Genomic DNA, 25890 nt, shown 5'->3' with positions numbered 1-25890 from the left:
GGGAGGGAGGGAGATAGCACCGAGGAAAGAGCAATTCTTCCTTCTGGTACAACTTAGACTGGGACAGAGAATGACAACAGTAGAGACAAAAAGCAGGAACGCTAAATAAACCCACTATGTATGGCTAGACTGGAAAGCTAAACTTTCCCCTCCCTCACCTTTCTGTTCTTGGATTGATGGACCATTCACTCAATCACTTTCCGTTATGGCAGATACGCTTTTGTAGGCAGCCTATGTAGCAATCCTTTCAGCTGTGGCTGATGTGTGACTGCTAGCTGGCACATGTAGAACTTGGCATGCATCAAGTTTTGAATTGCACAGATAACGTTTTGAATTAATAATAATAATAATAACATTTGATTTATATACCGCCCTTCAGGACAACTTAATGCCCACTCAGATCGGTTTACAAAGTATGCCATTATTATCCCCACAACAATCACCCTGTGAGGTGGGTAGGGCTGAGAGAGCTCCAGAGAGCCGTGACTAGTCCAAGGTCACTCAGCTGGCTTGGAGGAGTGGGGAATCAAACTTGGCTCTCCAGATTAGAGTCCCGCACTCTTAACCACTACACCAAACTGGCTCTCTGGAATTGATTCCAGTTGCTGATTTTTTCCATTTGCCGTGATCAGGTGTTAAAACCTGATACCTTCCCATGTCAGTTCAATGTATGGAAGGGAAATCGGAAACTTGCATGTCATCCCTGCTCCCAACCTCCACGCACTGAAGCTGTAAGAGAGTCTCAGAGTCTCTCTACACAAGACATTTTGCCTTGGGACGCTCAAGTGACTTACATTCTGTGCAGTCTTATATTCAAGTATTCTCTGTCTCCCGAGCAGTGCATGTGTATCCACAATGGGAGAACAAGTGTAAGATCTTTCACTTGCGCGTCCCCGTGTAAGATGCCTTGCGTAGAGAGACTCCCAGTGTATACACAAGCGGAGAGTTGTACACAGTCTCTATCTGATCAGGAATCATAGCTCTCTGTGCACATTAATTCAAGGTGGGGTGGAGGAAGGGGGGATTCCATATGCTGTCCCAGCTCCTGACCTCCACACATTAGCCCTATTCAGGCATTATGTCCATGAGAATGGGAAGTGCACCACCACACATATTGGGAGTACTCGGTCCTCATGATGAACCTAATACACGTGGTTCCCATGTCATGTAAATTGGGCAACACATGGATTTTCCATCCACATAGAGTGTACTGAATACATAAGAAATCCAGCAAATGAAGAAAGAGGGGATGGAGGGGAAACTCCCCCAAAATTCAATCCAAATGATCAGTGGATACTACAAGGGTCAAGTTATTGGTTTCTGGATGTGTGTGTTTGTTTATTACAAAAATTGTATTACTGACCACCAGGGCTCATTTTGAGGGGGAACGCGCAGGAACACAGTTCCAGCAGTTCCCCAAAGAGGTCACATGTCAGGTGCCCCCGCCCAACTGACTCTTGGCCATTTTGGGCCCATTTCGGTCTGGATTGGGGCTGAAAAGGCCCGGATTGGGCCTCTGACAGGTGGTCGATCACTCTCCTGCTCAGCAGCGGCCTGATCCTGGCCATTTTCAGCCCCTTTTTGCCATTTTGGGCCCAATTTCGGCCTTGAATGGCCAGGACTGGATCCAAAACAGTCAGGATAGGTAATGCCAGAGGGTGTGGCATATGCAAATCAGCTATGCTAATGACACACTTCTGGTGATGGCAAGGGGCGTGGCACATGCTAATGAGCTATGCTAATGAGTTCATCCAGCTCTTTTTCTATGAAATGACCCCTGCTGAACACTGAGGAAGGTCTTGGGGCCTAAACGCATAGGGTCTGGTTTAATGTTGGTCATTTGACAGTCTCGTCAACGGTATTTATACCTATTTTAAGCACACATGTGTAGCCTGCTATTCAGACCCTATGTTTTTAATTTGAGTACTGTGTACACTGTATAATAAATACTTATTTTGAATATATTTTAAAGGTTTTTAGCTTGACCCTTGTAGTATCTGCATGGGAAATCCATTCATTGTCCACTGTGCATATTGAGTGCATTGTATCTTTATGGCACTGCACACACTCAGTGTGCATGGTTTGCGGGCTCTCAGACATTTGAAGAAGGTCTAAAAAGAGTCAGCATGCATACAGCTATGCATAAATAGAGAGTTTTCTATATGATCAAGAACCTGGAAAATGAGGGTGGTTCTTACTACCTCTCCTACAAAGTCTCATATGCATATACAATCACATGCTTGTTAACTGTAAGGATCTGCCCGTTGAATCTCAATAATTTCACTGCAAGAATCCAAGACTGCATGAGTTAAAGATTTATTGATGATCCCCAGTTCAGCATCCTAACATCCTTTGTCAGGAATAAAGTCTGATTTTCAATACCCAGCATATATAGACACTTAAGCACAGCCCCATTCCCCCCTTCTATCTACAGCAAATCTATCTACAACGAATGGGAAGGAATCTAGCTACAATAGATATCTACAGGAATGAGAGCGAAGAGAATGTTTTTATAAAGTCAAGGTTATGTATCTATGGCAATGGCTCTTTTCTTGCTAAAAGTTCAACATAGTCAGATAACACAGTCTCTGCCCTGTCAGCTAACAGGATCTTTGACACACAAGATTTTACACAGCATGTCAACGAATATCAAGCCCCAGCATAATAGTTAACATTAAGTCCCTAAAGTAGGGCAGGGGCTGCTAGACCATGAAGCTTGTAAAGTATAGCTTATGGCAGGGGCCATGACCCTGACATTAACTCTGTTCCGATCATAAAGTCAATGTGTGAAGCCTGGCACAGGGATAGCATACACAAACCTGCTCCCCACAACGTGTTATTATAGCCTGTGAATAAGACATAGATCTGCACAGTGTTCTGTGGAGATACAACTCCCTCAGCCCAGGGCAGTAAGGCTAAAGACAAACACATCCTGAATAAAAACTACGATTTACCACAGCATGAGACAATCATGGGGGTGGACTTTTAATGTAACTCATTGCAGTTCAGTGAATAAGGCAGGTGAGCAGACTTTAGAATACAAGCGAGATTGCCCGAATCCCCTAAATCTTGGACCTATTTTACATCTGCCTTGTGCAATTTTGTCATTGATCAGGACGCATGAAACTAGTTCAGAAGGGAAGAGCGCTGCCACTTGGCGACGAGGTCTTGGATCTTAACCAGTCAGTCTTGTGATGAATAAATTGTCTGGGATTCAGGCACATAATAGGCAAATGAATTTCAAACAGCTCTGTCCGTTGTTACTAAAACTGAAATATATTGCAGCTACCTCAGTATTTAAGAGTCTCTCTTCCACTATTCAGCCTGCCCTGTGCTACAACATATTTCTGTTTAGCCTAAAACAACTGGCAGTTATAAAATTCTAACTGCCGTTTATATGTAATTGAGCTAAATTGAGATAATTTTATGCTAGGAAGGATATTATGCAAATAGTTTAGAAACTCTAATGGTGTCTTTAGTACAGATATTACCTGTGAAAGCTGTAGACTGTATCACATAATACTGGCATTTTTTTAAAAAACCCTCACCACTATTTGTATTTCTGAATTTGTTTTAGCTCAAGCAGGACAGATTTAAATAACATAAGTTACATGGAGATGTTCAGACAATAGCATGTTTGCTATTCCTTTCCTCTGAACTGTATTTTAGCTACACTGTAGTAAACTGTACTTTAAAATTTTCTACCCAAAAGAGAGAGAAATATGAAATGGCCACTGATTACCTCAAACCTTCATGGAAAAGATTATTGTGTTGCAAATTACACTAAATGTAAAAGGAAATTTAGTATTATTGTGGTTTAAATTATTATGCAGGCTGGTTTATTTTAACATAAAAATAGTCTAACAGAATTTAACTTGCACTGGTCTAGCAATTCTTTCCTATATTCAGCTGTGTAGAGTTTGAACATCTGGCCCCTCCCGAATCACTGAATTTTATGTCTAATTCACTTAGGCAAGAGAATGAAGTGGAAATAAAGTGACAAGGTCCCAAGCTGATAGAATGCATTGCTCCACTTTAGACTGCGGGTGGAAGATTTGGAACGCTCTGCTATGTTAAAAAAAAAAACAACCCTACAAATAGGGAACCAGCACAGGAAACAAAGAGAGTAGTACACTCTTTTACCCTGCTGTGTTGGTTTTCTGTTTGTATGAGGTTATTTTTTATGAAGGAACACCCAAAGCTGGAGTAACCCCTGCTTTGAAGTAGCACAGCCTATCAGCCAGGCTACAAGTGACGAATGACACAGGTTGGACACTTGTCAGCTTCCCTCAAGTTTTGATGGGAAATGTAGGCAGCTTGGCGGAATGTTGGACAAGTGACTGTTGAAAAGTTGGAGAGCCAAGCTGTAAAACCAGGATGCCTACATTTCTCATCAAAACTTGAGGGAAACTGACAAGTGTCCAACCTGTGTCATTTGTCACTTGTAGCCTGGCCCTATGAGATCACCTTATTTCCAGTATGTTCTCCTGCATGTGTGAATCTAGTTTAAGACTAACTCAGCTTTTCAACATCCCTGTAAAGAGATCATCCGAAGATTTGGGCTGAGTTGTCACCAATATGCAGTTGACACACTCAAGCCCCTTCTGCACCTGGGATATAACTCCTCTCTGTTCCTGAAGTCAAGCCGAAAGGCATCAAATCAGCTTATATGCGGCTGTTTGCACCTCTCATGTTTGGTCTGTACTACCTTTTTTTTTCTGTCTGTACTATGTCAAAATGAGTTGGGACCGTGAGTAGAGATGGGCACGAACCTGAATATGAACCAAAAACCCCCACGAACCAGCCTGGTTTGCGAGTCGCGAATCAGGAGTTCATAGAAGCTTGTTTCCACGAACTTCCACAAACTGGTCTACTGGTTTGTTTAGTTCATTTTAAAGGACAATGCCTCTTTCCATGCCGCTGCAAAGCAGCAGGGAAAGGGGCAGTTTAAATTGCCATTTCCCTGCTGATTGGAGTAGCGGGGAAATGGCCATTTAAATTTTTCCTGCTGCTTCAGGGCCTGCCGCTTCAGGGCCCTTTAAATGACCCAAAGCCCACAAACCCCAGCCCCAGTCCCCCAGCTCAGCCCACACACACCCCAGCCCCAGCCCCCCAGCCCCAGCCCCCCACTTACCTTGGCTCTGCTGCTGGGATGGTGGAGGCTGTGGCCCAGCAGCAGCGGTTCCAGCCTTTTCCACTGCCCTAAGTGCCCATGGCCTCTTCCCTCTCCTTTAGCGAGGGGCGGGAAGAGCATTTTTGACCTCTTCTGCCACTGCACAGGCCCGCCCCACAGTGGCCATTTGAGGGGCGGGAAGGCCATTTTCAGCCTCTTTCTCTGCCCTGCGGGCCCGTGCAGCAGTGGAAGAGGCCAAAAATACCCTTCCCACCCCTCACTGGAGGAGGGGGAGGAGACCGTGAGCCCGCAGGGTGGCAGAGAAGGCCAGAGCCACTGCTGCTGGGCAGCGGCCTCCACCACCCCAGCAGCAGAGCCAAGGTAAGTGGGGGGCTGGGGCTGGGGGGTGGGGGTTAGGGTGAGAGGTGGGGAGCTAGGGCTAGGGTTTGTGGGCTTTGGTCCATTGTGGCAGGAAAGGTCCCTTTAAACTATCAAACACCCCTTTCCCTGCTGCTCCTAAGCAGCTGGAAAGGGGCATTTAAACCCCACAAAGCACGAACTGGTTTGTGAACTTGCCCTAGTTCATGGGAGCTTATGGTTCCTGGTTCGTGAAAATGCCACGAACAATTAACCCCATGGTTTGGGGTTTTCGTGGTTCATGCCCATATCTAATCTTGAGTGCTTGCATCAAAGCACCAGCCCTTTCTTCATTTTTTTTGCGCATACGTTGAATTGATACATCACAGGAATGCTGGATCAACTTATTTCCTGGATTAGCCCCCTCCACCCCTCCCTTTGTTGATCCTGGTCGGCTGATTCACCTGTCCTTTTTTCATTTTAAGCAACTCCACATGTGATTGTCTGTGAGAATTGTCTATTAGCCAGCCAAAAAGTAGAAACAATAGAAGAAGTGGAGGGGAGGGGGGAATTCATGCATGACTTTGAATCACTCACATGAACAAGGAAATGTTCTTTCTCTGAAACAAAGAGAAATAATATTTTTAAAAAGTAATTTTATTTTGAAGTGATCATCTCATTGGAACAGCGATGAATCACTAGCAAAGGTCTGTTTCCACCTCCTTCTCTGTTGCTCCCAAGCATCTGTTTCTCCACCATGGGATAAAAAGAGAATCTATAACTTGATATTAAAATCTTTATTTCTGATACCCAGATATTTAGTCCCTTTTACAACATTCTCACCCATGCCAGAGTAAAAAGAATAAAAAGGGAACTCCCCTCTGCATACTTTCAAATCTTATAACATTAACAAGTATAAGCAGACATTCCTGAAAAAAAATCGTATACAATTATCTCTTACATTTACATTATATACATCGTTAGGGAGTCAAAAGAAAAGTAAAATTGCCCTTTAAGCTTTGTCAAAGATATGCTAGTAGTTTATAGCATTCGAATTTTGAGGTGGTTTGTTTCGGTGAATCATTACTCGTTAGAAATTCTAGAACTGGGAACCATTGTTCCAATAGTTGGGATCAGGGCTTTTTTTCTGGGAAAAGAGGTGGTGGAACTCAGTGGGTTGCCCTCAGAGAAAATGGTCACATGGCTGGTGGCCCTGCCCCCTGATCTCCAGACAGAGGGGAGTTTAGATTGCCCTCTGTGCTGCCGAGCAGCTTGGAGGGCAATCTAAACTCCCCTCTGTCTGGAGATCAGGGGGCGGGGCCACCAGCCATGTGACCATTTTCAAGAGGTTCCAGAACTCCGTTCCACTGTGTTCCAGCTGAAAAAAGCCCTGGTTGGGATCTATAATTTTGGGATTCTAATTGACCAATGTGGTCTGATAATTTTTCCATTACAAAATAGTCCCATAGGCGATTATACCATTTTGTTACTGTTATGCTTTTTTTGGTTTCCATTTAGAAGCTATAACAGACTTAGCTAATGATAATAATATTAATATGAGATTTATCCTGTTCTTTGGTATTGTTTGGTCATTCCAATAGTTCAAGAGCATGACTTCTAGATTCATGGGTATCACATAGCCTGTAATGGAGTCTGTTGTCTTCATTATGTTTTCCCAGTAATTTTATATATATTTGCAATCCCACCAGCAATGCATGGTTCCCATTTCTCCTAATTGTTTCTCCGCACTGTCTCTCTCTGTCATTGTCTTCTGCCAATGAGTAAAGACTTTTTTGTTTTGTTTGGCCTACCCTCATTAAACTCCTATTGGCCCTCCTCTCTGGTTGCATGTATGTTTGTTTATATGTCTATAAGTTTTTTATGTGTCTCTATATACCTTTTACATGTTATTTTTATTTGTTTGTTGCCTTGAAGACCCCATTTTAGAAAGGCTGTGTAATAAATGCTTTAAATAAACAAATAACCCAATAGTGTGCCTGGTCCCATTATGCCCTAAGAGAGTTGCAAATGTGTTTTAAAAAATAAATTAATTGAATCATTAAGTGTTCTTGTAATTCCCATCAACCAAGGTGGTGGCCCTCCACCTATACGCATGATTTATTTTTCTGATTTTTCCTCTTTCCCAACCACCTTTCAATGAGGGCCAGTAATCCTGCCATGTCTCTTAATTGTGTATGAGTGGATCTGTAAATCATTTCCCATGCAGATATTCATAAGAATTTTCACCTCCAGGGGAGAGTGTGTCTCTGCATAAGTTGCTTATCTACATTACTTACTGATCTACATTGCTCTTCTTCCAATCAGGAGGCAGACTCAAAACAGCGACACAAAAGATGGGCTGTTCACAGAAAGGGTAGTTTTCACATGCTCAGAGTAACCTTTCCAGGTATACATGTAAGGTTTATGATCCTACAAACTCCCAGTGCAAGGAATTTGCGGTCTTCTCTGCCTCCCCGCACAGGCCCCCAAACTGATGTGACCCTCCCCCCGAAAAAAACAGATGTGAAGAGTCAGGGGACCCATATGGAAAAAGTAGCGTGCATCAGAGAGGAGCTGCAGTAACAAAGGGGAAACCACGTAAAATTGACCGCCTCCTTCTTGCTCTAGTAGAGAACATGCTGCTGGAGGAAGTGGTAGGGAGGGGAAGGTTCACCTTTTCAAACCTGTTGCCTAGACCAGGGGTGGACAATTGTTTTGGCTCGGGGGCCACTTTGTGGGAGCGGAGGTTAGCGGAGGGCCGCACCTTTTAAAATGATTGCATTCATTAGTTAACTTTGCATTTCAGAAAAGGTATAAATTGTATCATAAAAATCAATAAATATAAATTAAATAAAATAGTGGTAGTTTTATTCAATGTATTTATTGTGCTAATTTCATATCATCTATAGCTGCAAGCACATTTAATTTTTTCTGACTGTCTTGGCGGGCTGCATGTGGCCCGCGGGCCGCAATTTCAAGCTAAAATGTCCCCCTAATTTTAGTTCAGAAAAAAAGTGTGACTTGCGCATCAGAAGTTAAGAAAACTTTGATTCAACCTATGTCATAGAGATGTAATGATGATAAAATAAGTCAATGTGCACTGTTCGGTTCACTGTCAGAAAGATTAATGTGGCAGACAGATAAATTATTGTTCAAGAGCTTTCATGAAGTTCCAGTTATGTAGAGTTTTGTTGTCTCTTGTCTAAGGGAAAAATACTCAAGGATTTCCCATTGCACATCCCTGAATCCCTTGTACATAGCACTCCTCTTCATATGAGTAAAAGATACTCCTTGTATACATTTTAACACTAGCATTACATCCAATGTTTTATTAGCTACTTGGGTGGCTGAAAAGTATTATCTTGCTTATGTCAGCAGAACCATCAAAGGATCTCCAGATGGATTTACTCTGGGGTTTTCTTATGCCATCCAAAACCGATTTAAACATCAGACAGACAGCAAATAATCCAGTTTTATGGTTCCCCAGAGGGACAAGAACCCCGGGAATTTTGGCCCCTTAGTCTTTTCCTCCTTCTCAGAGCAGAACCACAAGTGACAAAAGGCACAGATTGGACACTTGTCTGCTTCCCTCAAGTTTTGATGGGAAATGTAGGCATCCTGGTCTCGCAGCTTGGCTCTCTGACTGCTGTCCAATGGACTTTTCAACTGTCACTTGTCCAACATTCCGCCAAGCTGCCTACATTTCCCATCAAAACTTGGGGGAAGCTGACAAGTGTCCAATCTGTGCCTTTTGTCACTTGTGGTTCTGCTCTCAGTAGCCTTGCACTTATTTGCTTCCTTCCTACCCTTTCCTGTTCTGTGGGACCAACTCGACTACTGAAACTCTGATTTTACAAGGAAAGCTTTGCTGTGTTTGTTGTTCTGGGGAGCAAATTGTAAAAACAGAGAACAGCAAACAATAGGCTGAGAGAAGTATTTACAGCATCTCTTCCATTTGTACTTGTCTGAAATATGTCTTGAGTCTGCCCTTGAGCATATTTTCATGGTAACAGATACTTCAATCGCTTCATGTTATGCTTTCACTGGGCTGGCCTTTAAAATCCTCTGGTGAACAGGCAAGCTATAGTTCCCGGAACCTTTCCTTTTGGAAATCAATACCTAGGTCTGTTTCAAAAATATATAAATGTCAGCTTCTGACTCTGCTCTGTGTGTGAAAATGTAATGAATGCTAACAGGAACAGCTGGCACTGAAAACAAATTGGCTGAGTCAAAATATATTTATTGAATTCATAGGCTGTTCTGCCTAACAAGAGAAGCGCATAATGGCCAAACGTGCCCATTTACCTATTGGCAAATAGCTTCCAATTAAAAAATAAATTGCTCATTGAGATTCAGCACGCCAGAAGCCTAGAAACAAATTTATTAGCATAATTAGCAACATCAGAAAGAAATAACACATTGGGAGCTTAACCACTGATTTTAACAGCATTATATAAAAAATATTCTCAGTGTGCAATTAATACTGCAAACTTCTTTTTCAGTGTGCTTAATCTGAAATTTTAATTGTGCAATGAGAGATGCCTAAAACTTTATAATCATGGGCTGCTCAGCAAATTGGATGGGGTGAGATGGAATTCTTCAGTCAGAGTAGACTGGCTGCACGTTTGGGGTTGAGGTTTCCAGGTCTTTATTTAAGGAGGTTGGGAAGTGGGGGGGGGGGGATACTGCATTAGTCTTTTTTAGCAAACTTTTAAAGAAGTCCAGTGGCACCTTAAAGACTAATTACATTTACTTCCATATGAGTTTTTGTGAGTCAACCCTAAAATGTTCTCTCTTGGGATCCCCCTGCCTGTCAAAGCCTACATTTATACTAGAATGTTTTGTTAACACTCTGGAAATCTCTAAAGAATGTCTCTGTGACTTTTTGGTAGTAACTGGCCCACTATTTATCAATCACTGGTTTAGCTAGGGATCTCAGGTCCCTTGGAGCAGGGGCTCCCCCACTTCCACTCTCAGCCCCCCCCCCCACTCACCTGGCTGGCAAGGGGGAATGGCAGGGGAACAGGCCTCCTGGATGCACTCCCAGGACGGCATGATGATGCCACTTCTGGGAAGTGATGTCATTGTGATGCCTCGAGAGCGCTGCGACACTTCATAGCGGGCCAATTTGGGCCCCAAATAGGTGGCCCATTTGGAGCCCAAATTGGCCCACTGTGAAGATTGGCTCACTCCTGGGCCTGTGTGATGATTTCACTTCCCAGAAGTGACGTTATCACACATGCTTGGAAGCGCATGCAAAGAAAAGGTTAAGGGGAACTGGCAACCCTAGATTTAGTAAATGTATTGTTAATATGGGCTTCACTACCACAAGATAGGATAATGGCTGCTTTCTACAAAAAAAAATAAGGCAAAATAATGGATGGTAGGAGAATCTGCAGCTGTTAGCCATTATAGCTAAATGGAACCACCATGTTCTGAGGCAATGTACTTCTGAAAAGCAACAGGGGAAGGCCATCTCCTTCATTTTTTCCCCTTCATGTATACTCTATCTTTCTCCCCAATGGGGACCCAAAGGGGTTCCATTATTCACCATTCCTCCATTTTATTTTCAAAACAACAACCCTGTAAGAGAGAGATTAGTCTGGCCCAAGATCACCCACCAAGCTTCCATGACCATGTGGAGATTTGAACATGGTTCTCCCAGATCCTAGTCAGACCACTATACCACTTTGGCTCTCTAAAGAGGGACAGTTCTGGTTATTTTGCCACCCCAAGCAAGGTAAACTTGTTTCCACTTAAGCCCATGACACTGTTGGGTGCAGGGGCTTAACTGGGACCCACCAAATAGTGACACAGGCTCAGGAGGGAATGCCAGACCCCTCTCCCTTGCCACTGAGGAACATAGAAATAATGAAGTTAGGATATTCCAGAAGGACACACTAAAGTGATTACTGTAAGGCAATTACCAGGGGTGCAAACATTGTAAGCTTTCATTATGAATCGATGGGCAGCAAAATGGTGTATGAATGGAAGAAATAGATAAATTCCTAAACCTATACATTGTGATATATCCAGGGACTTGAACTGAGAATAACAACATTTAAAACCAAAGCAGTTTTTAAATCTGGAACCCAGACTAGGATAAACATAAAACAAGCAACACAAAGAAAGCATAATGCAAACTGGTGTTGCTTTGCAAGATGCATTTTATGTTTAATTTTGCAGTAACAACTCATTAACCAGCCCTTAATGTTAGTTTAGTACAGCTGGATTAAATTGTATTTAATCATATAACTTTATATTAATAAACAGTAAAAGTTTGTTATGAGTCAATAGTTTTTTAATATTGCAGATAACAACAGTCTTATTTGACTGATCAAATCCTATAGCTTGAATAGCAATTTGCTTAGTGCACATTAAAATAAAGACCATTTTTTATTGAAGGGTCTGAATGAAAAGGCCAGAAAAAGAAAGCTTTAAATTAATTGGCCTAATCTTTGCATCTGCATTGGTCCATTAGAGTTGTTTTTTTTAAAAAATAAAAAGATGTTTACAGGATAAATCCATTTTTAGTGACCAAAAAGTAACAAAATAATTAGCAAACTTGGTGGATTCTTAGGCTGGGTGTTATTATTAAACAAAAGTAGTTAAAGCAAGTAGTTTTCAGAATATGTAAGAGTAATTTCATAACTAAATCAAACTTTTTTCATTGTTCATGAGATTAGGATGAGGGATTGTGGTTTTAGTAGGACTTCCAGCCTCCAAATGGTGCCTGAAGACCTTCTAAAATTACAACTGATCTCCCCTAGAGAAAATGGCTAATTTGGAGGGTAGCATTATAACTGGCTGAGGTCCCTCCCCGCCCTACACCCCACTAGAGTTGGGCATGAACAGCAGTATGAACAAAAAAAAAGCCACGAACAGCCCGGTCAGCTGTTCACAAGCAAGCTGTTCATGAAGCCCCTTCCCGACGAACATGTGTTCATTCCAAGCCCTGTTCGTGGTGTTCATCAGCCGTTCGTCAAGCCAGACAGTCTGGCACCTTTCAATCAATTCCCTTGGCAACAGTAAGCACGGACTTTCTGAACTCTGTCTGAACTCCTGTTGCCCTGGAAACCCCAATCAAAGCCCAGGGGCACTTCAACCCCAACTCAGCTGCTTGTCAGGGGTTTCCTGACAAAGTCTCCCCCTCTCCATCCCGCTGGCTGGAAGGAGGGAGATTTTGAAGGGAAGAGGTTCCCCACACTGTTTGCAAACAGCATGGGGAACCTTCTTCCCTTCAGAGTCTCCCCTCTCTCCAGCCGGCTGGAAGGAGGGAGACATTGAAGGGAAGGAGGTTCCCCATGCCGTTTGCAAATGGCATGGGGAAACTTCTTCCCTTCAGAGTCTCCCCCCTCCCTCTCACGACCAGCCAACCACGAACATGTTCATGAACAGGGTCATGTTCATGGTTATTCATGATTCCCTGTTCATGGATGGCAACGAACAATGAACATCGTGTTCTGTTTTTTTTCCCCTGTTTGTGCCCAACTCTACACCACACCCTCTCCAGGCTCCACCTCAAACTCTCCAGGAATTTTCCAACTCAGAATCGGCAACCCTAGATGTTAGTGTGTGTTGGGGGAGAGATTTTAGAAGTTTGTACTGGGCTCAAAAAAATAATGCCTGGGCCCTGTCCAGAGAACCATTGGGCCATTCATGAAACAAACAATTAGAAATGGGCAGGAAGAAATAAAGAAAGTGGTGGAAACCTTCTATAAATAACTATACAGTAAAGATGAAATCTAAGTAGAAATCCAAAAACAGTATCTACAGAAACAAGAGTTACTTAAGATACCAGAGGAAAAGAGGAAATGATTGAATGATCCATTCACAGTGATGGAAATAGCGAAGGCAATACAGAAACAAAATAATGGAAAACTCCTGGACCAGATGGACTTCCAGCAGAGTACTATAAAGCGCTAGAAGATGTTATTATTTTACCTTATAAAAATATGGTTACCATAGCACTAGAAGAAACATCTCTGCCTGAAACATGGGTGGAGGCAACGATTTAATTAATACATAAAGAAGGAACAGACATGAAGGAAATTAAGAACTACAGACCTATCTCCCTGCTCAATTGTGATTATAAAATATTTGCTACAATACTAGCTACAAGACTGAAAAAGTATTACTTGATATAATACATCCGGATCAGACAGGTTTTCTCCCCAAAAGACAATTGAGAAACAATATTAGAATGGCTTTAAATTTATTGGAATATTAAAAAGCTCATCCGGAAAAGCAAATGGAGATGGTGTTTTTGGATGCTGAAAAAGCGTTTGATAATGTTAATTGGCAATTCTTTATTGAACAGATGAAAGAAACGGATGTTGGAACAGGATTTATAAAAGCTATTGAAGCTATATATAAGAAACAGAAGGCAAAAATTATTAATGATGAGCTAACAGAAGCAATATCGATAGAGAAAGGGACAAGGCCACCCTCTGTCACCATTAATATTTATCTTGATGAAGGAAATATTGGCAAGAACAGTAAGAAAAGACCCTGGAATAAATGGAACATCCGTCAAAGGACATAAATACAAACTACAAGCATTTGCAGATGACCTATTATTCATATTATTGCAACCATTGGGTTCAATAGAGCAACTAATGCAACATATAAAGGAATATGGTTTGATGACAGGAATGAAGATTAATTACCAGAAAACAAAAGTGATAACCAAAAATATGACTACATCTCAAAAAATGGAATTAAATAGATTGACATAGTTAGGGGTATATTTAACTTCAAAATGTAGTTCGTTACTGAAAGATAATTATATGCAACTGCTTCAAGAAATTAAGAAAGATTTAGAGAGGTGGAGAGGACTTCAGCTCTCGCTGATGGGAAGGATCGCAAATATCAAAATGAATATATTACCACATATAATATTGTTATACCAAACCATTCCTATCAGTATTAATAAAGCATTTTTGAAGAATTAAATAAAGCAATATCTAACTTTATTTGGCAAGGGGAAAAACCAAGAATTAATCTGAAAATGCTTCAAGGCTTGAAAGAAGATGCTGGCTTTGCTTTACCTGATTGGAAAATTTATCATAACGCGTGTTGCCTAGTCTGGATGAGGGAGTGGATTCTTTTAGAAAATCAAAGACTACTAGGCTATACTATTGGTCCAGTACAGTGGAATAAGATATGGAAAGTGAATGTCAAAATAACTAAGTCTGTCGCATTTAAAGAGAACTTATATAAGATGCTTTATAGATGGTATCTAACACCGGATAGGCTTGCTAAAATGTATAAAAACATGTCAAATAAGTGCTGGAAATGTGGGAAGCATACAGGGACATTTTACCATATGTGGTGGACTTGTAAAGAGGTGCGCAGATTTTGGACAATGGTACATACACTTTTACAAACTATCTTACAAGTTTCAATTCCCTTTAAACCAGAGTTATTTTTGTTAAATTGTACGCCAGATGTACTGAACAAAGAACAGAAATACCTTATAGTACATGTAGTAACAGCGGCGACAATTTTATTAGCATCTTACTGGAAATGCCCAACAATACCCCTGCAAGAGGATCTAATAACAAAGATAATGGAAAATGTGGAAATGGACAAAATAACCTCATTAATGAAAGGGCAAATGGAAGAAGACTTTTCTGTCCCACGGACCCCCTTCTACAACTGGATTAAAATTAAATATAAAGACTAGAATGTAAAAATATATAAAGGCACTATTGTAACTTATTACCAGTAACCACAGTCGAACACTTGTAGGAAAAATATGATGTATAGATAACTAGAATGTTGATGTAAGCAGTTTAAATGACTTCTTTTCTTTTTTTATAATAATAATAATAACATTCGATTTATATACTGCCCTTCAGAACAACTTAATGCCCACTCAGAGCGGTTTACAAAGTATGTCATTATTATCCCCACAACAAACACCCTGTGAGGTGGGTGGGGCTGAGAGAGCTCCAGAGAGCTGTGACTAGCCCAAGGTCACCCAGCTGGCTTCAAGTGGAGGAGCGGGGAATCAAACCCGGCTCTCCAGATTAGAGTCCCACGCTCTTAACCACTACACCAAACTGGCTGTCTTTTCTTTTTCTCTTCTCTTCTATCTTTCCTTCTTAATCTTCCCCTTTCCTATTTCTACTTGTATGGAAAAACCAATAAAATATATATAAAAAAAAATAGAAATGGGCAGCTGCTATTTTCATGCTTTATAGTGCAGTCCTAAACAGAGTTACACCTTCTAAGCTCATTAACTTCTCTGAAACTTAATTCCAATAGATCTGCTAAGAATTGCTCCCTTAAACAAGAATCTGCTGGTTTTGGATGTCACATACTAGGGTTCCATGGTGCCCGCCAGAGGCGGGCAAGCTCCCAAGGGTTTGCCCCTTTGTCCACCAATCCACCAGTAATTGGCAGGAGAGGGCAAGCCCCCCAGAGGTCATCCACCACTGGCAGGCATGCAGGGAACCCGCACAGTGTGCACACTCCCAGGGGCCCGATGACAGCACTTCCTTAAGCACCCATTGGCATACTCTTGTGCTAGGGCCAATTTTGGGCATACTCCTGTGGCAATTTGGGGCATACTCCTGTGCTTCACTAGGGCCAATTTTGTCCACGAACGGGCTCATGGCCAGTGTGATGTCACTTCCCCAGAAGTGACATCATTGTGCAAGTGCCGGAAGCAATCCAAGACCTTTGGAAGGCAAAAGTTGCCAGATCCCCCCTCCTCCCACCAAGATGGTAAGGGGATCTGGCAACCCTAACCCATACCCTAATGGTACAAGCATGCCCCTGGCTTCATTTATTTCATTGCAATAAATACCATTGTGTTCATATGAAATCTTTGTAGCAGCTTCCCAATATTCTCTTTATTTGTTTTTGTGTGTGACAGAACATTGTTCATATTTCAAATGCTAATTAATAATGAGTGACCTTATCTTCATGTTTTTTTTCTTTTTCTCACAATGATTCATCTTTTTAAATGATGGAATAATAGTTCCATTATTTCCAAAAAGTGTTTCTGAATTCATTTCTTTTAGAAAGGGCAGATTAACACCCTATTCAGATGCAACCTGTCATTCTCAGTGAGAACATGTGGGAGGTGGCTTGGGAGAATTCGGAGATTATGACTCTGAGTTTAGCGCAATAATAAATTAATGTTCTATTATTTCCTGGTCTCAGCTCAGCCTCTATCAGGAGAATTTCCGATCTTCCTATCGTCAGTTCTTATTACAACCTGTATCATGAGAATGAGTTATCCTAGACTTTAATTTGCCTGTTACACGTTTTCTCTTTTCATTATACATGCCCTACTGATACGGCCAAACGTAACAGCAGAAACTAGCATTTCACTCATTCATTGTCATGATAAAGACTCAAGATGAAAATAGCCAAACATAAATCAAGTCTCTGGATGGCGTTCTGAAGAGTTGAACATTAATAGAAAATGCCCCACTTATTACTCTTTATAGGGAAGACAGTAAAAAGGGCAGAAAAGGAACTCATTCTCATGCTAACTCCTATACTGTGCTTGTCTGAACAATGAATAAATTAGAGCTTGTTCCATAACACCATTCCATGTTCTCTGGATCCAATTGCTTTGCTGCAAGATCTAAGGCAACTGGATGCAAAGAAAAAGAAAGACAGAGCTCTTTACTTGTGGTAGCTGTGTGCATATGAATTTGCCTTGTACTGATAGATCATCGCTCCAGTTCAGTGTTTACTCTGACTTGTAGCAGGCCTCCAAAGTCTTTCTTAGGACTGCTGCTTCAGAATCTGCTGAATCTGTTATTATTGTGTTATTGGGGAGACATGTATTGATTGATTAATTGATTGATTATATTTATATGCCACTCTCCCTGAAGAGCAGGCTCAGAATGGATCACATCAAAGTATAAAAACAAGGTAGCATAATAAATAAAAACAATTCCAGCTAATAAAACCCAGCAGCATTCACATTGAGAGTACTGGTATCTGTGTTAATGAGGCTTCCTTCCAATCTGGTTCAAATGTCCAGGAATTTCCCAACTAGAGCTGGCAACAGTTTCAGAGGGGAGCCTGTCGGAGGAAAGCAAAGCCAAAATATAAATCCAGAAATGAAGGACAGGGGGAAGGCACATGAGGGCTGCAACATAAAGCGGGGCTGAACACAGCAAGGAGCAGAGCAAAATGTTGGTCTGATGTTGGATCAGACCAAATGCCCGTCGAGTCCAGTATTCTGTTCACACAGTGGATAACCTTTGGGAAGCCAACTAGCCTTTGGGAAGCCAATGAGCAGGATGACTGCAATAGCCCCCAGCAACTGATATAAAGAGGTATACTTTCCCTGATACAGGAAGTAGATATTCATCATGATTAGTAGCCATTTCATTTTAATTGTTACGGTCCTTAGACCAGACATACATAAAAAAATACACAATCAAAAGCCACATAATTAAAAACATTAAAAACATTTAAATAAGATAATAAGAATGTAAACTGAACTAGTAGCCGTTGATAGGGTATTAATGATCATGGAAATCAAAATTTGTCTGGTTTCACATTACTTTTGTTTTTTTCCTTTTTAGCCTCTGGAAGACCAAGTATGGGCCCTGTTACGTGAGGCAGACAAAACCGCGGAAGAAAACAAAGATCAAGAAGAGGTGTATGAGGCCATGGCAGAGACACTGGGAGATGCTTGGGACTCCCTTGTCCTTGTTCTAGAGAAGCGCAGGAAACTGTTGAAACTTACTGCAGATTTTTTTGAAAAAGCTCTCGAGGTTTGTATACAAAAGTGTTACCTAATTCTCAAGGAAAGGTAAAGTAGTCCCTGTCTATTCTGTTTCTGCTTTTCCTAGAAGGGAAATGATTAGAGCAAAATTTAGAGTGAAAGTATTTGCGGCTACTATCCCTGGAATCAAGGTATCTCATAAGGGTACCATTCCCCCACCCAGGGCAGGAGATGCCTTGCTCCCACCCTTCCCTCCCTTGCACCCACTTACTTGGCTGGTGGGGGGACACACTCCCCAGGACACGCCCCCTGCATGGTGCACTCCTGCACCCACAGCGGCCTGATCTGGGTTGAAACGCGCCCCTCAGCTGGCCCATTTCAAGCCAATTTGTGCCCCTAGTGGGCCCATTTCAAGCTGAATCGGCCCTCAGCAGGCCAATTCAGTCTGCGAGAGGGCTCCCAGCTGCCCTTTGACCCCACGTGATGACATCACTTTCCAAAAGTGACATCATCGCGCAAACCAGGAGTGCACGTGTGCTGTGCACATGCACAAAATCCAGACCCAGGGCCCAGCAAGATAGGTGCCAGGATCCCAATCTCCCGCTGGGGGAATCAAGGGACCTGGCAATCCTAGCAACTCACCTAGTAATATTTAAGACAACTTATTAGAGTAGTTAATTAGTGATTGCATCTGGCGGGGAGGGCTGTGGTTCTTGAGGGCTTGTGCTGCAGTGGAATTGTTTGGTCTTGGAGGTGCTGCTGGACTCTTTTTGATTTTGCTACTACAGACTAACACGGCAAACTCCTTTGAACCTTTACAGAAGCAAACTGATCCCCACATCAAAAGGAGCTGTTTGCATCTCCATATCAAAGGAGTTGTTTGCATCTCCCCTTTCCTCCCCCCTCCCCTCTCCTCCTCCCCTCTCCTCCTCTATATTTGACCAGTTTCTGTTGGCCCTCCATGCATCTGACGAAGAGAACTGTGATTCTCGAAAGCTTATGCTACAATAAAATTGGTTAGTCTTAAAGGTGCTACTGGACTCTTTTTGATTTCGCTACTACAGACTAACACGGCTAACTCCTCTGGATTAGTGATTTTTAGGCTCAAATAATAAAAATAAGTACCTCATAAGGATATGAAGCATTTTTGTTACTTTTAGCAGAACTTTCTTTACTTCCTTCACAGTGAGTTGGCTATTTTGCCTGAGCAACCTGTCCCCCTCCCCAATTTGCTTCACTTTCTGTGAAATTGATTGCCTTTTCTCTTGAGAAGTTGCATCAGCCTTATCACTCTTCTATTCAACCTGTATTCCTGACCAGGATGGCCTGGGGAAGCCCAAGGTCATCAAAGCTGAGAAGCTAAGTAGGGTCAGCCTTGGTTAGTACTTGGATGGGAGACCATAAGGAAGGTTGCTATGCCAAGGCAGGCAAAAATGGCAAACCACCTCTGAACTTGACACACACTTTCAACTCAAATGTATTGTTAACTTGTAGATCTGCCTTTATAGCTTCCTCATGTAGGTAGAACTTTACGAGTACTTTAAAACACCAGATAATAAACAATGAGTTGAATCCAGACTTAATTCTCTGTTAACTGACAGCAGATAGAACCAGGGCTCATTTCGAGGGGGAACGCACAGTAACGCAGTTCCAACAGTTCCCCAAAGAGGTCACATGTCAGGTGGCCCTGCCCACCTGATGGCCATTTTGGGCCTGTTTTGGCCTGGTTTGGGGCCAAAACGGCCTGGATCGGGCCTCTGACAGGTGGTGGATCACTCTCCCCGCCATCAGTGGCCTGATCCTGACCATTTTGGGCCCCTTTTCAGCCATCTTCAGCCCCTTTTTGCCATTTTGGGCCCAATTTCAGCCCTGAATGGCCAGGATTGGGTCCAAAACAACCAGAATAGGTGATGTCAGGGGTGTGTGGCATATGCAAATCAGTTATACTAATGACACACTTCTGGTGATGGCAAGAGGTGTGGCATATGCTAGTGAGCTATGCTAATGAGCTATGCTAATGAGTTCCTCCAGCTCTTTTTCTATGAAATGACCCCTGGATAGAACCAAGGGCAGACCCATAAAACAAGTGCTTGACATCCCTGACTTAATATGTAGTTAGGGCCTAAAAGACAGGGGATGTTTCACGGCCACCTGATGAACTTCATTGGGAATTTGAACCAAGATCGCCCTAATCCTAGTCTAACACTTTAACTTCTGCATCATGCTGAGTTTTTCTTTGTTTAAATGGGAGTACAATTTCTTTTTGTATGGGCTCTATGAGGCTAAATGAGGATCTAAACTTGTGAGTCTAATGTAAATTAAGAAATTTCTTTAAATCAAAACCTTTCCATAGTCAGAACAATATGGCTAGCTTTTTATAACCAAATGTGTACGTCCAGCACAGAGAACAGAAACTTGCAGCCAATAATGTCTTTGAGTAAAGCCAAGTAATTCGCTGTCTTTTGGAACCACTTCAGGATGAGCAAAGTCCAACTTTTTGGGTCCACCAAGTGCCAGAGTCCCTTGCTACAGTCCTCTGGATTATGGAAACATACTGCAGCCAAGGCTTCAGCTTAGAAATTACAGCCCTTATTCAAAGTAATAAGAGCACATACAATTTTATCCAGCTTCCCAGCCTCTTTCTCAGCTGTCTAGCTCCAGATACCGACTCCGCAAACCAAATAGCTCATGGAGGTTAAACTAGCCCACTAGTTCTTATATTCAGAACTAAGCTTGATCGCATAGTTCATTTCAAAACAATTTAAAAAAAACATTTCCGAAGACAACACCCTTTTTTCCTCTTTGGTGAGACAAAAGCCTGCTGGTAGCGCCAATCTGAGCAGTAGGAACTTGTTCCCATTTCCCTTTCACCAGCTTGATTCCTATGAGGTATAAAGCGAAGGAGTTCACAGAATGGATTTATCCCCCTTCTCCTGACATCTTCTAATGCTTTCCGAACAGCTATTCCGGTATATTAGGAGAAATATATTATGGGGTAAATCTAACGACTGCAGCGAAAAGGCAGTATTCAACAGAAATCACGCACCTACACTGACCCATGTATAGATTCCTTGCTTGTTCGGTTTACAGAACAGCTCACTCAAAAAGGATGGAGGTCAGTTTCCCCTTGAGCTGCAGCAATCCACTCTGTATCATATGCTGTTCCCCAGAGCCCCCTGACCTTTCGAAGCAGCTTTTCACCTGGCATAAAAAGCAAGGAAAGGAGAAGAGAGACAGTTCCATTCCCTGAACTGCTTCAGTTTCCAGTACACAGGATCCAACTCGTATTTGAGAACATTAACCTATATGGAGCCCTGACCTGGATAGCCCAGGTGAGCCTGATCTTGTCAGATCTCAGAAGCTAAGCAGAGTTAGCCTGGGTTAGTAATTGGATGGGAGACCTCCAGTGAAGACCAGGGTCGCAGAGGCAGGCAATGGCAGACCACCTTTGTTAGTCTCTTGCCATGAAAACTCCTCCAGGGGTCGCCATAAGTCAGCTATGACTTGAGGGCACTCTTCACCACCAACCTATACGAGAATGGCAATCTACAAGGGACCAGGATGTGTTTATACAACCTGTCACAGCCGCTATGGGGTGTTCTTCTGAGGAAGAGATCTTAAAAAAAATGACAAAAAATTCATGTTGCTTTTGCTGCCAGAGAGCTGTGAGGTATCAGGAGTGGGACCGAGGATCAGGCCTAATTACATCCTGAAGAATCTCAGCAAGGGACGAATGGGAAATGTCATATTGACTTAAAATGGAAATACTAGAAAATTCTCTCCGAAATGTTTTGCTTTAAATGACAGAATGTGATTATGTATAATCTTTGTTTTATTATGATAAAGTGCAAGCCTCATCTCAAGGATATTCTTTAATGAAAATCAGAAGTCAAATCCCAAATGTTGAAGGATAATGGATTTGCTTTATATCATAAAGATCATAAAAACAGGGTGGAACATTGAGGAGAGGCAGGCAGAGCAGAAGGCTTATTTTTCATGATCTTTCTTAATTTCTTCTGAAGTTGCAACATCTTGAACTTCACTGGCTTGTTTTATTTATTTCAGCAATTTTACTTAGTAGACAAAGGACAACCTTATTAGATATTAGCTGTATTTAAAAGGCAGAGGAAGAATAGAAATGAGCAAAAAAAAATTGGTATTAAGCCATTTAAATATCAACCAATTCCCTCCTGGCCTTCCCATCAGGCTACTGTGTTGGACTGTGGGCTGTGGAGGAATCTCAGCATGTCCTTAAAGGGACAGCCCACTCATCAACCACTGATGGCTTTTCTTCTTCACACGTCTCTGATTTCAAAGCAGTAACAGGCTGTTTGACTTCTGTTTTCTTGGCGCCTTTTCGGGCGATGCAGCAAAGTGCAGGAAATTGCATTCTCAGAAAAGGCACCAAAAAAATGGAAGCCAAACAGCCTGCTGCTGCTTTGAAATCGGAGATGTGGAGTGAAGGAGAAAAGCTGCCAGTGTTCAGTGAGTGGGCCATCCCTTTAAGGACGTGTGGAAAGAGTCTGTGACAAAGAACTAGCTTAGAGAGAGAGAGACAAGCCCAAGGCCATCCAGTGAACTTTATGGAAGTGTGGGAAGATCCAGGCACAGATCACCTTCCAGCTCAGGCAGTCTGCATGCAAAAGGATGCTGAGCAGGTGCAGCCTAGGAAGGGAAAACAGTCCTGAAACAGGGCCCAGCCTCCTGAGGGAAGAAGAGGGAATGAGGAAGAGCAGGCCGCCCACCTTGGCAAGGTGAATGTTGCCTGCTCCTGGCTTCCACCTGCCTCAGACAAAGCTGGGACTACCAGCTCACAGCAGCAGAGCCCTGGCTCACAATAGCAGGCCACATCTGCCCTGCACAGGGCTAGGGCTGCCAGCTCATGTCCAACAATTTGTGACAGCAGCTTGCTCTCACCTTGTACAGGACAAGAGTCACTGGGTCACAACACGGGCCCCCACTTGCCTCACGGCAGCAGTGGGATAGCAGTGCTCCAGGCCATCTTCCCACTAGGAATTTTCCCAGCAGTCTTAATATCTAACCTGTCCCTGGTGTTGATTATGGGAAATCGTTATGTTTAAATCTACTATACAAGTAGTAGATTAGAATGGCCATACAGATGGTTGAGGCCAGGGCTTTTTTTCTGGGAAAAGAGGTGGTGGAACTCAGTGGGTTGCCCTTGGAGAAAATGGTTACATGGCCGGTGGCCCCGCCCCCAGACAGAGAGGAGTTTAGATTGGCATGGAGGGCCATCTATACTCCCCTCTGTCTAGAGATCAGGGGGTGGGGCCACTGGCCATGTGACCATTTTCAAGAGGTTCTGGAACTCTGTTCCACCGTGTTCCAGCTGAAAAAAAGCCCTGGTTGAGGCTGTCAGCACTGATTACCTGTGAAGCTCTTAGTTCCAGTCATGTTTCCTCTTCTTTATATTTTGAGTGATAGAACCCAAGATCTGCAAAGAGATCTTTATATAGCCTTCTGTTGTGCAGAATCTCTGGGCCAAGGCTAGAAGTTTGTAGCATTGTTTACAGTTTCCAAAAACATCTCAGCAATCCATAGTAATGAAAATGTATGTCCTCTTCCCCAACCTTTCCTTCTCCTCCTCAAACAAGAAACATGGTGTAATAATTTGTACCTCAGAAGAACAGAGCAAGTATAATAACCCTCAAGATATTTGTACCAGAAAGATACGCTCACTCAAAACTGGAAATGATTGACATCTTTATAAGAGGTTCAAGCCCGTTGAGGAGCCTTGAAATGGCAGCTTGTCAGACGTCTCTGAAATGTGTTTTTCATCTTGCTCTTCGCTCTTCAACAGTTTGCTATGAAAATCGACCAAGTTGAAGATTTCTTGCAGAACTCCCAAGAGTTTGAGAATCCTGAATCATTGACAGCACTCCTGACCCAGCATGAACATCATACCAAAGGTAGAAACTGGGATTTCTTCTTTTACTATGACACTTTTAGAATGTAGAATTTATTAATCAATGTGGCTTATTTTTAATTGAAGGAGGATAAATGAAGAATAAATTCTGGGACCACTGTTCTAATATTAAGAATAGAATAGAATAGAATAGAATAGAATAGAATAGAATAGAATAGAATAGAATAGAATGTACTGTCAGGTTGCACCTGACTTATTTCAAGCCCTTACAGGGTTCTCAAATCAAGAAATGATCAGCCACTACCTTCCTCTTCATAGCAGCCTTGTTCTTTCTTGGCAGTCTCCAATCCATATACGCACCCTGGCCAACCCTGCTTAGTTCCCAAGCTCCAGCTAGTCTGGGCTATTCAGGCTGCTATTATAAGCTTGCTAACAAGCAGTGTAATCCTATGAAATCAATGGACTGAGCCTGGAGTATCTTTCTAGAATTGCACTCTAAAATAGAGATGGGCATGAAATGGGGAAAAACAAAACGAGTGTTTCATGTTTCATCGCATTCCACGAATCACGAACTTTCACGAAATTGTCCTGTTTCATGAAACGATTCATTAGTTTCGTGATTCGTCAGAATCCAGGACAATTCAATGGCCCCCTTCATACTCAGAGATGCCAAACCCACAGGGAAATTTCAGCAGGCTCTCCTCCACCCACCCTCACCCAACAAGCCAGCAAGAACTAATGCTCTAAATAAGAATATAAGCAAAGATAAAGAAAAAAAGGTAGGCCTCAGTCAAGCTAGGCCCCAGAGCCAGGCAATGCCCTGAGACTGGGGTTGAGTGGGGTGGAGGAAAGAAGGCACCCTCACCCAATGTCCTTCCCAGCAAGGCCAAGAGCTGAAAATAAGAAAGAGGCTTTTCAGTCTCTTAAAGCAACAGCAAATCCAGCCAAAAGCTCCCAATTCCACTCTCTCACTCCAAATCCCAGCAACAGGTCCTCCCTTTCCCTCTGTCTACTGGAACTGAAAAGCACGAGGCAGAGAGCTCTGCCTTATATAAGAAATGCTCACATAGAGCAGAACAGGAGGTCTCTGGTTGGCAGACAGACCTGCCTAAAAGGGTTTGGAGGGATGAGATTGGTGTTCCCATCTTCTCAGTTGCCTAGGGGATTAACTCCCCTACTCTTTGCTGTACAGGGCAGAATGGAAGCTCTCTAGTTGGCAGGGGGAGCTGCCTATCAAGGTTATGTGGGCTAAGATTGGGGTTTTCCAATGGCAACAAAAGGTCTGCAGACATTCCAGGCCTATGTTGCCTAGGGAATCAATGGATCGGCGCCAGCCTGTCTGGCATCACGACTCATTCACAAATGGAACGAATTGGCCCCAAAAGTCATGAATTTTGTGAAAACTGCAGCCCTACGAAACGCTTCACGAAACATGAATTCGTCACGAAATTTGATTCATATTTTGATTCATGCCCATGTCTGCTCTAAATGAATTGAAACACTGGGCAAATCCACACTTACCAGCACAGTGATAAACAAGTGGAGTGAGAGCGTCTTTCTGGTGCGTTGTATGATGTCATCACACCATGAGAGTGGCATCATGGCACGATGGCATCATAAAATGCACCAGAAAGACGCTATCACTCCGCCTGTTTAGCGCTGTGCCGGTAAGTGTGGATTCAGCCATAAGCTTTCATGGGATAGAGTGCACTTTGTTAAATGCATGCATCTCAGCTTCTGAGATCTGACAAGATCAGGTTCATCTGGGCTATCTAGGTCACCCCTCCAGTTACTCTAATCTTATTTGCTAATTTTTCAAGTGCCTCGCTATAG

At 42.6% G+C, this 25890-nt stretch overlaps 1 protein-coding gene across 1 annotated transcript in view; it reads left to right on the top strand.

Moving 5' to 3' along the window:
• The window catches only part of CCDC141 (coiled-coil domain containing 141), a 147275-nt gene that overhangs the window by 19191 nt on the left and 102194 nt on the right, over nucleotides 1–25890 (top strand). The window contains exons 3-4 of the mRNA XM_054971148.1: nucleotides 18031–18222; nucleotides 23992–24100. Of these exons, the coding sequence (XP_054827123.1) occupies nucleotides 18031–18222; nucleotides 23992–24100 (301 nt within the window). The remainder of the gene's footprint in view (nucleotides 1–18030; nucleotides 18223–23991; nucleotides 24101–25890) is intronic.

The sequence above is a fragment of the Eublepharis macularius genome, chromosome 2, assembly GCF_028583425.1.
Source record: "Eublepharis macularius isolate TG4126 chromosome 2, MPM_Emac_v1.0, whole genome shotgun sequence".
Taxonomy (NCBI): Eukaryota; Metazoa; Chordata; class Lepidosauria; order Squamata; family Eublepharidae; genus Eublepharis; species Eublepharis macularius.
This window is presented reverse-complemented; position numbering and strand designations above follow the sequence as displayed.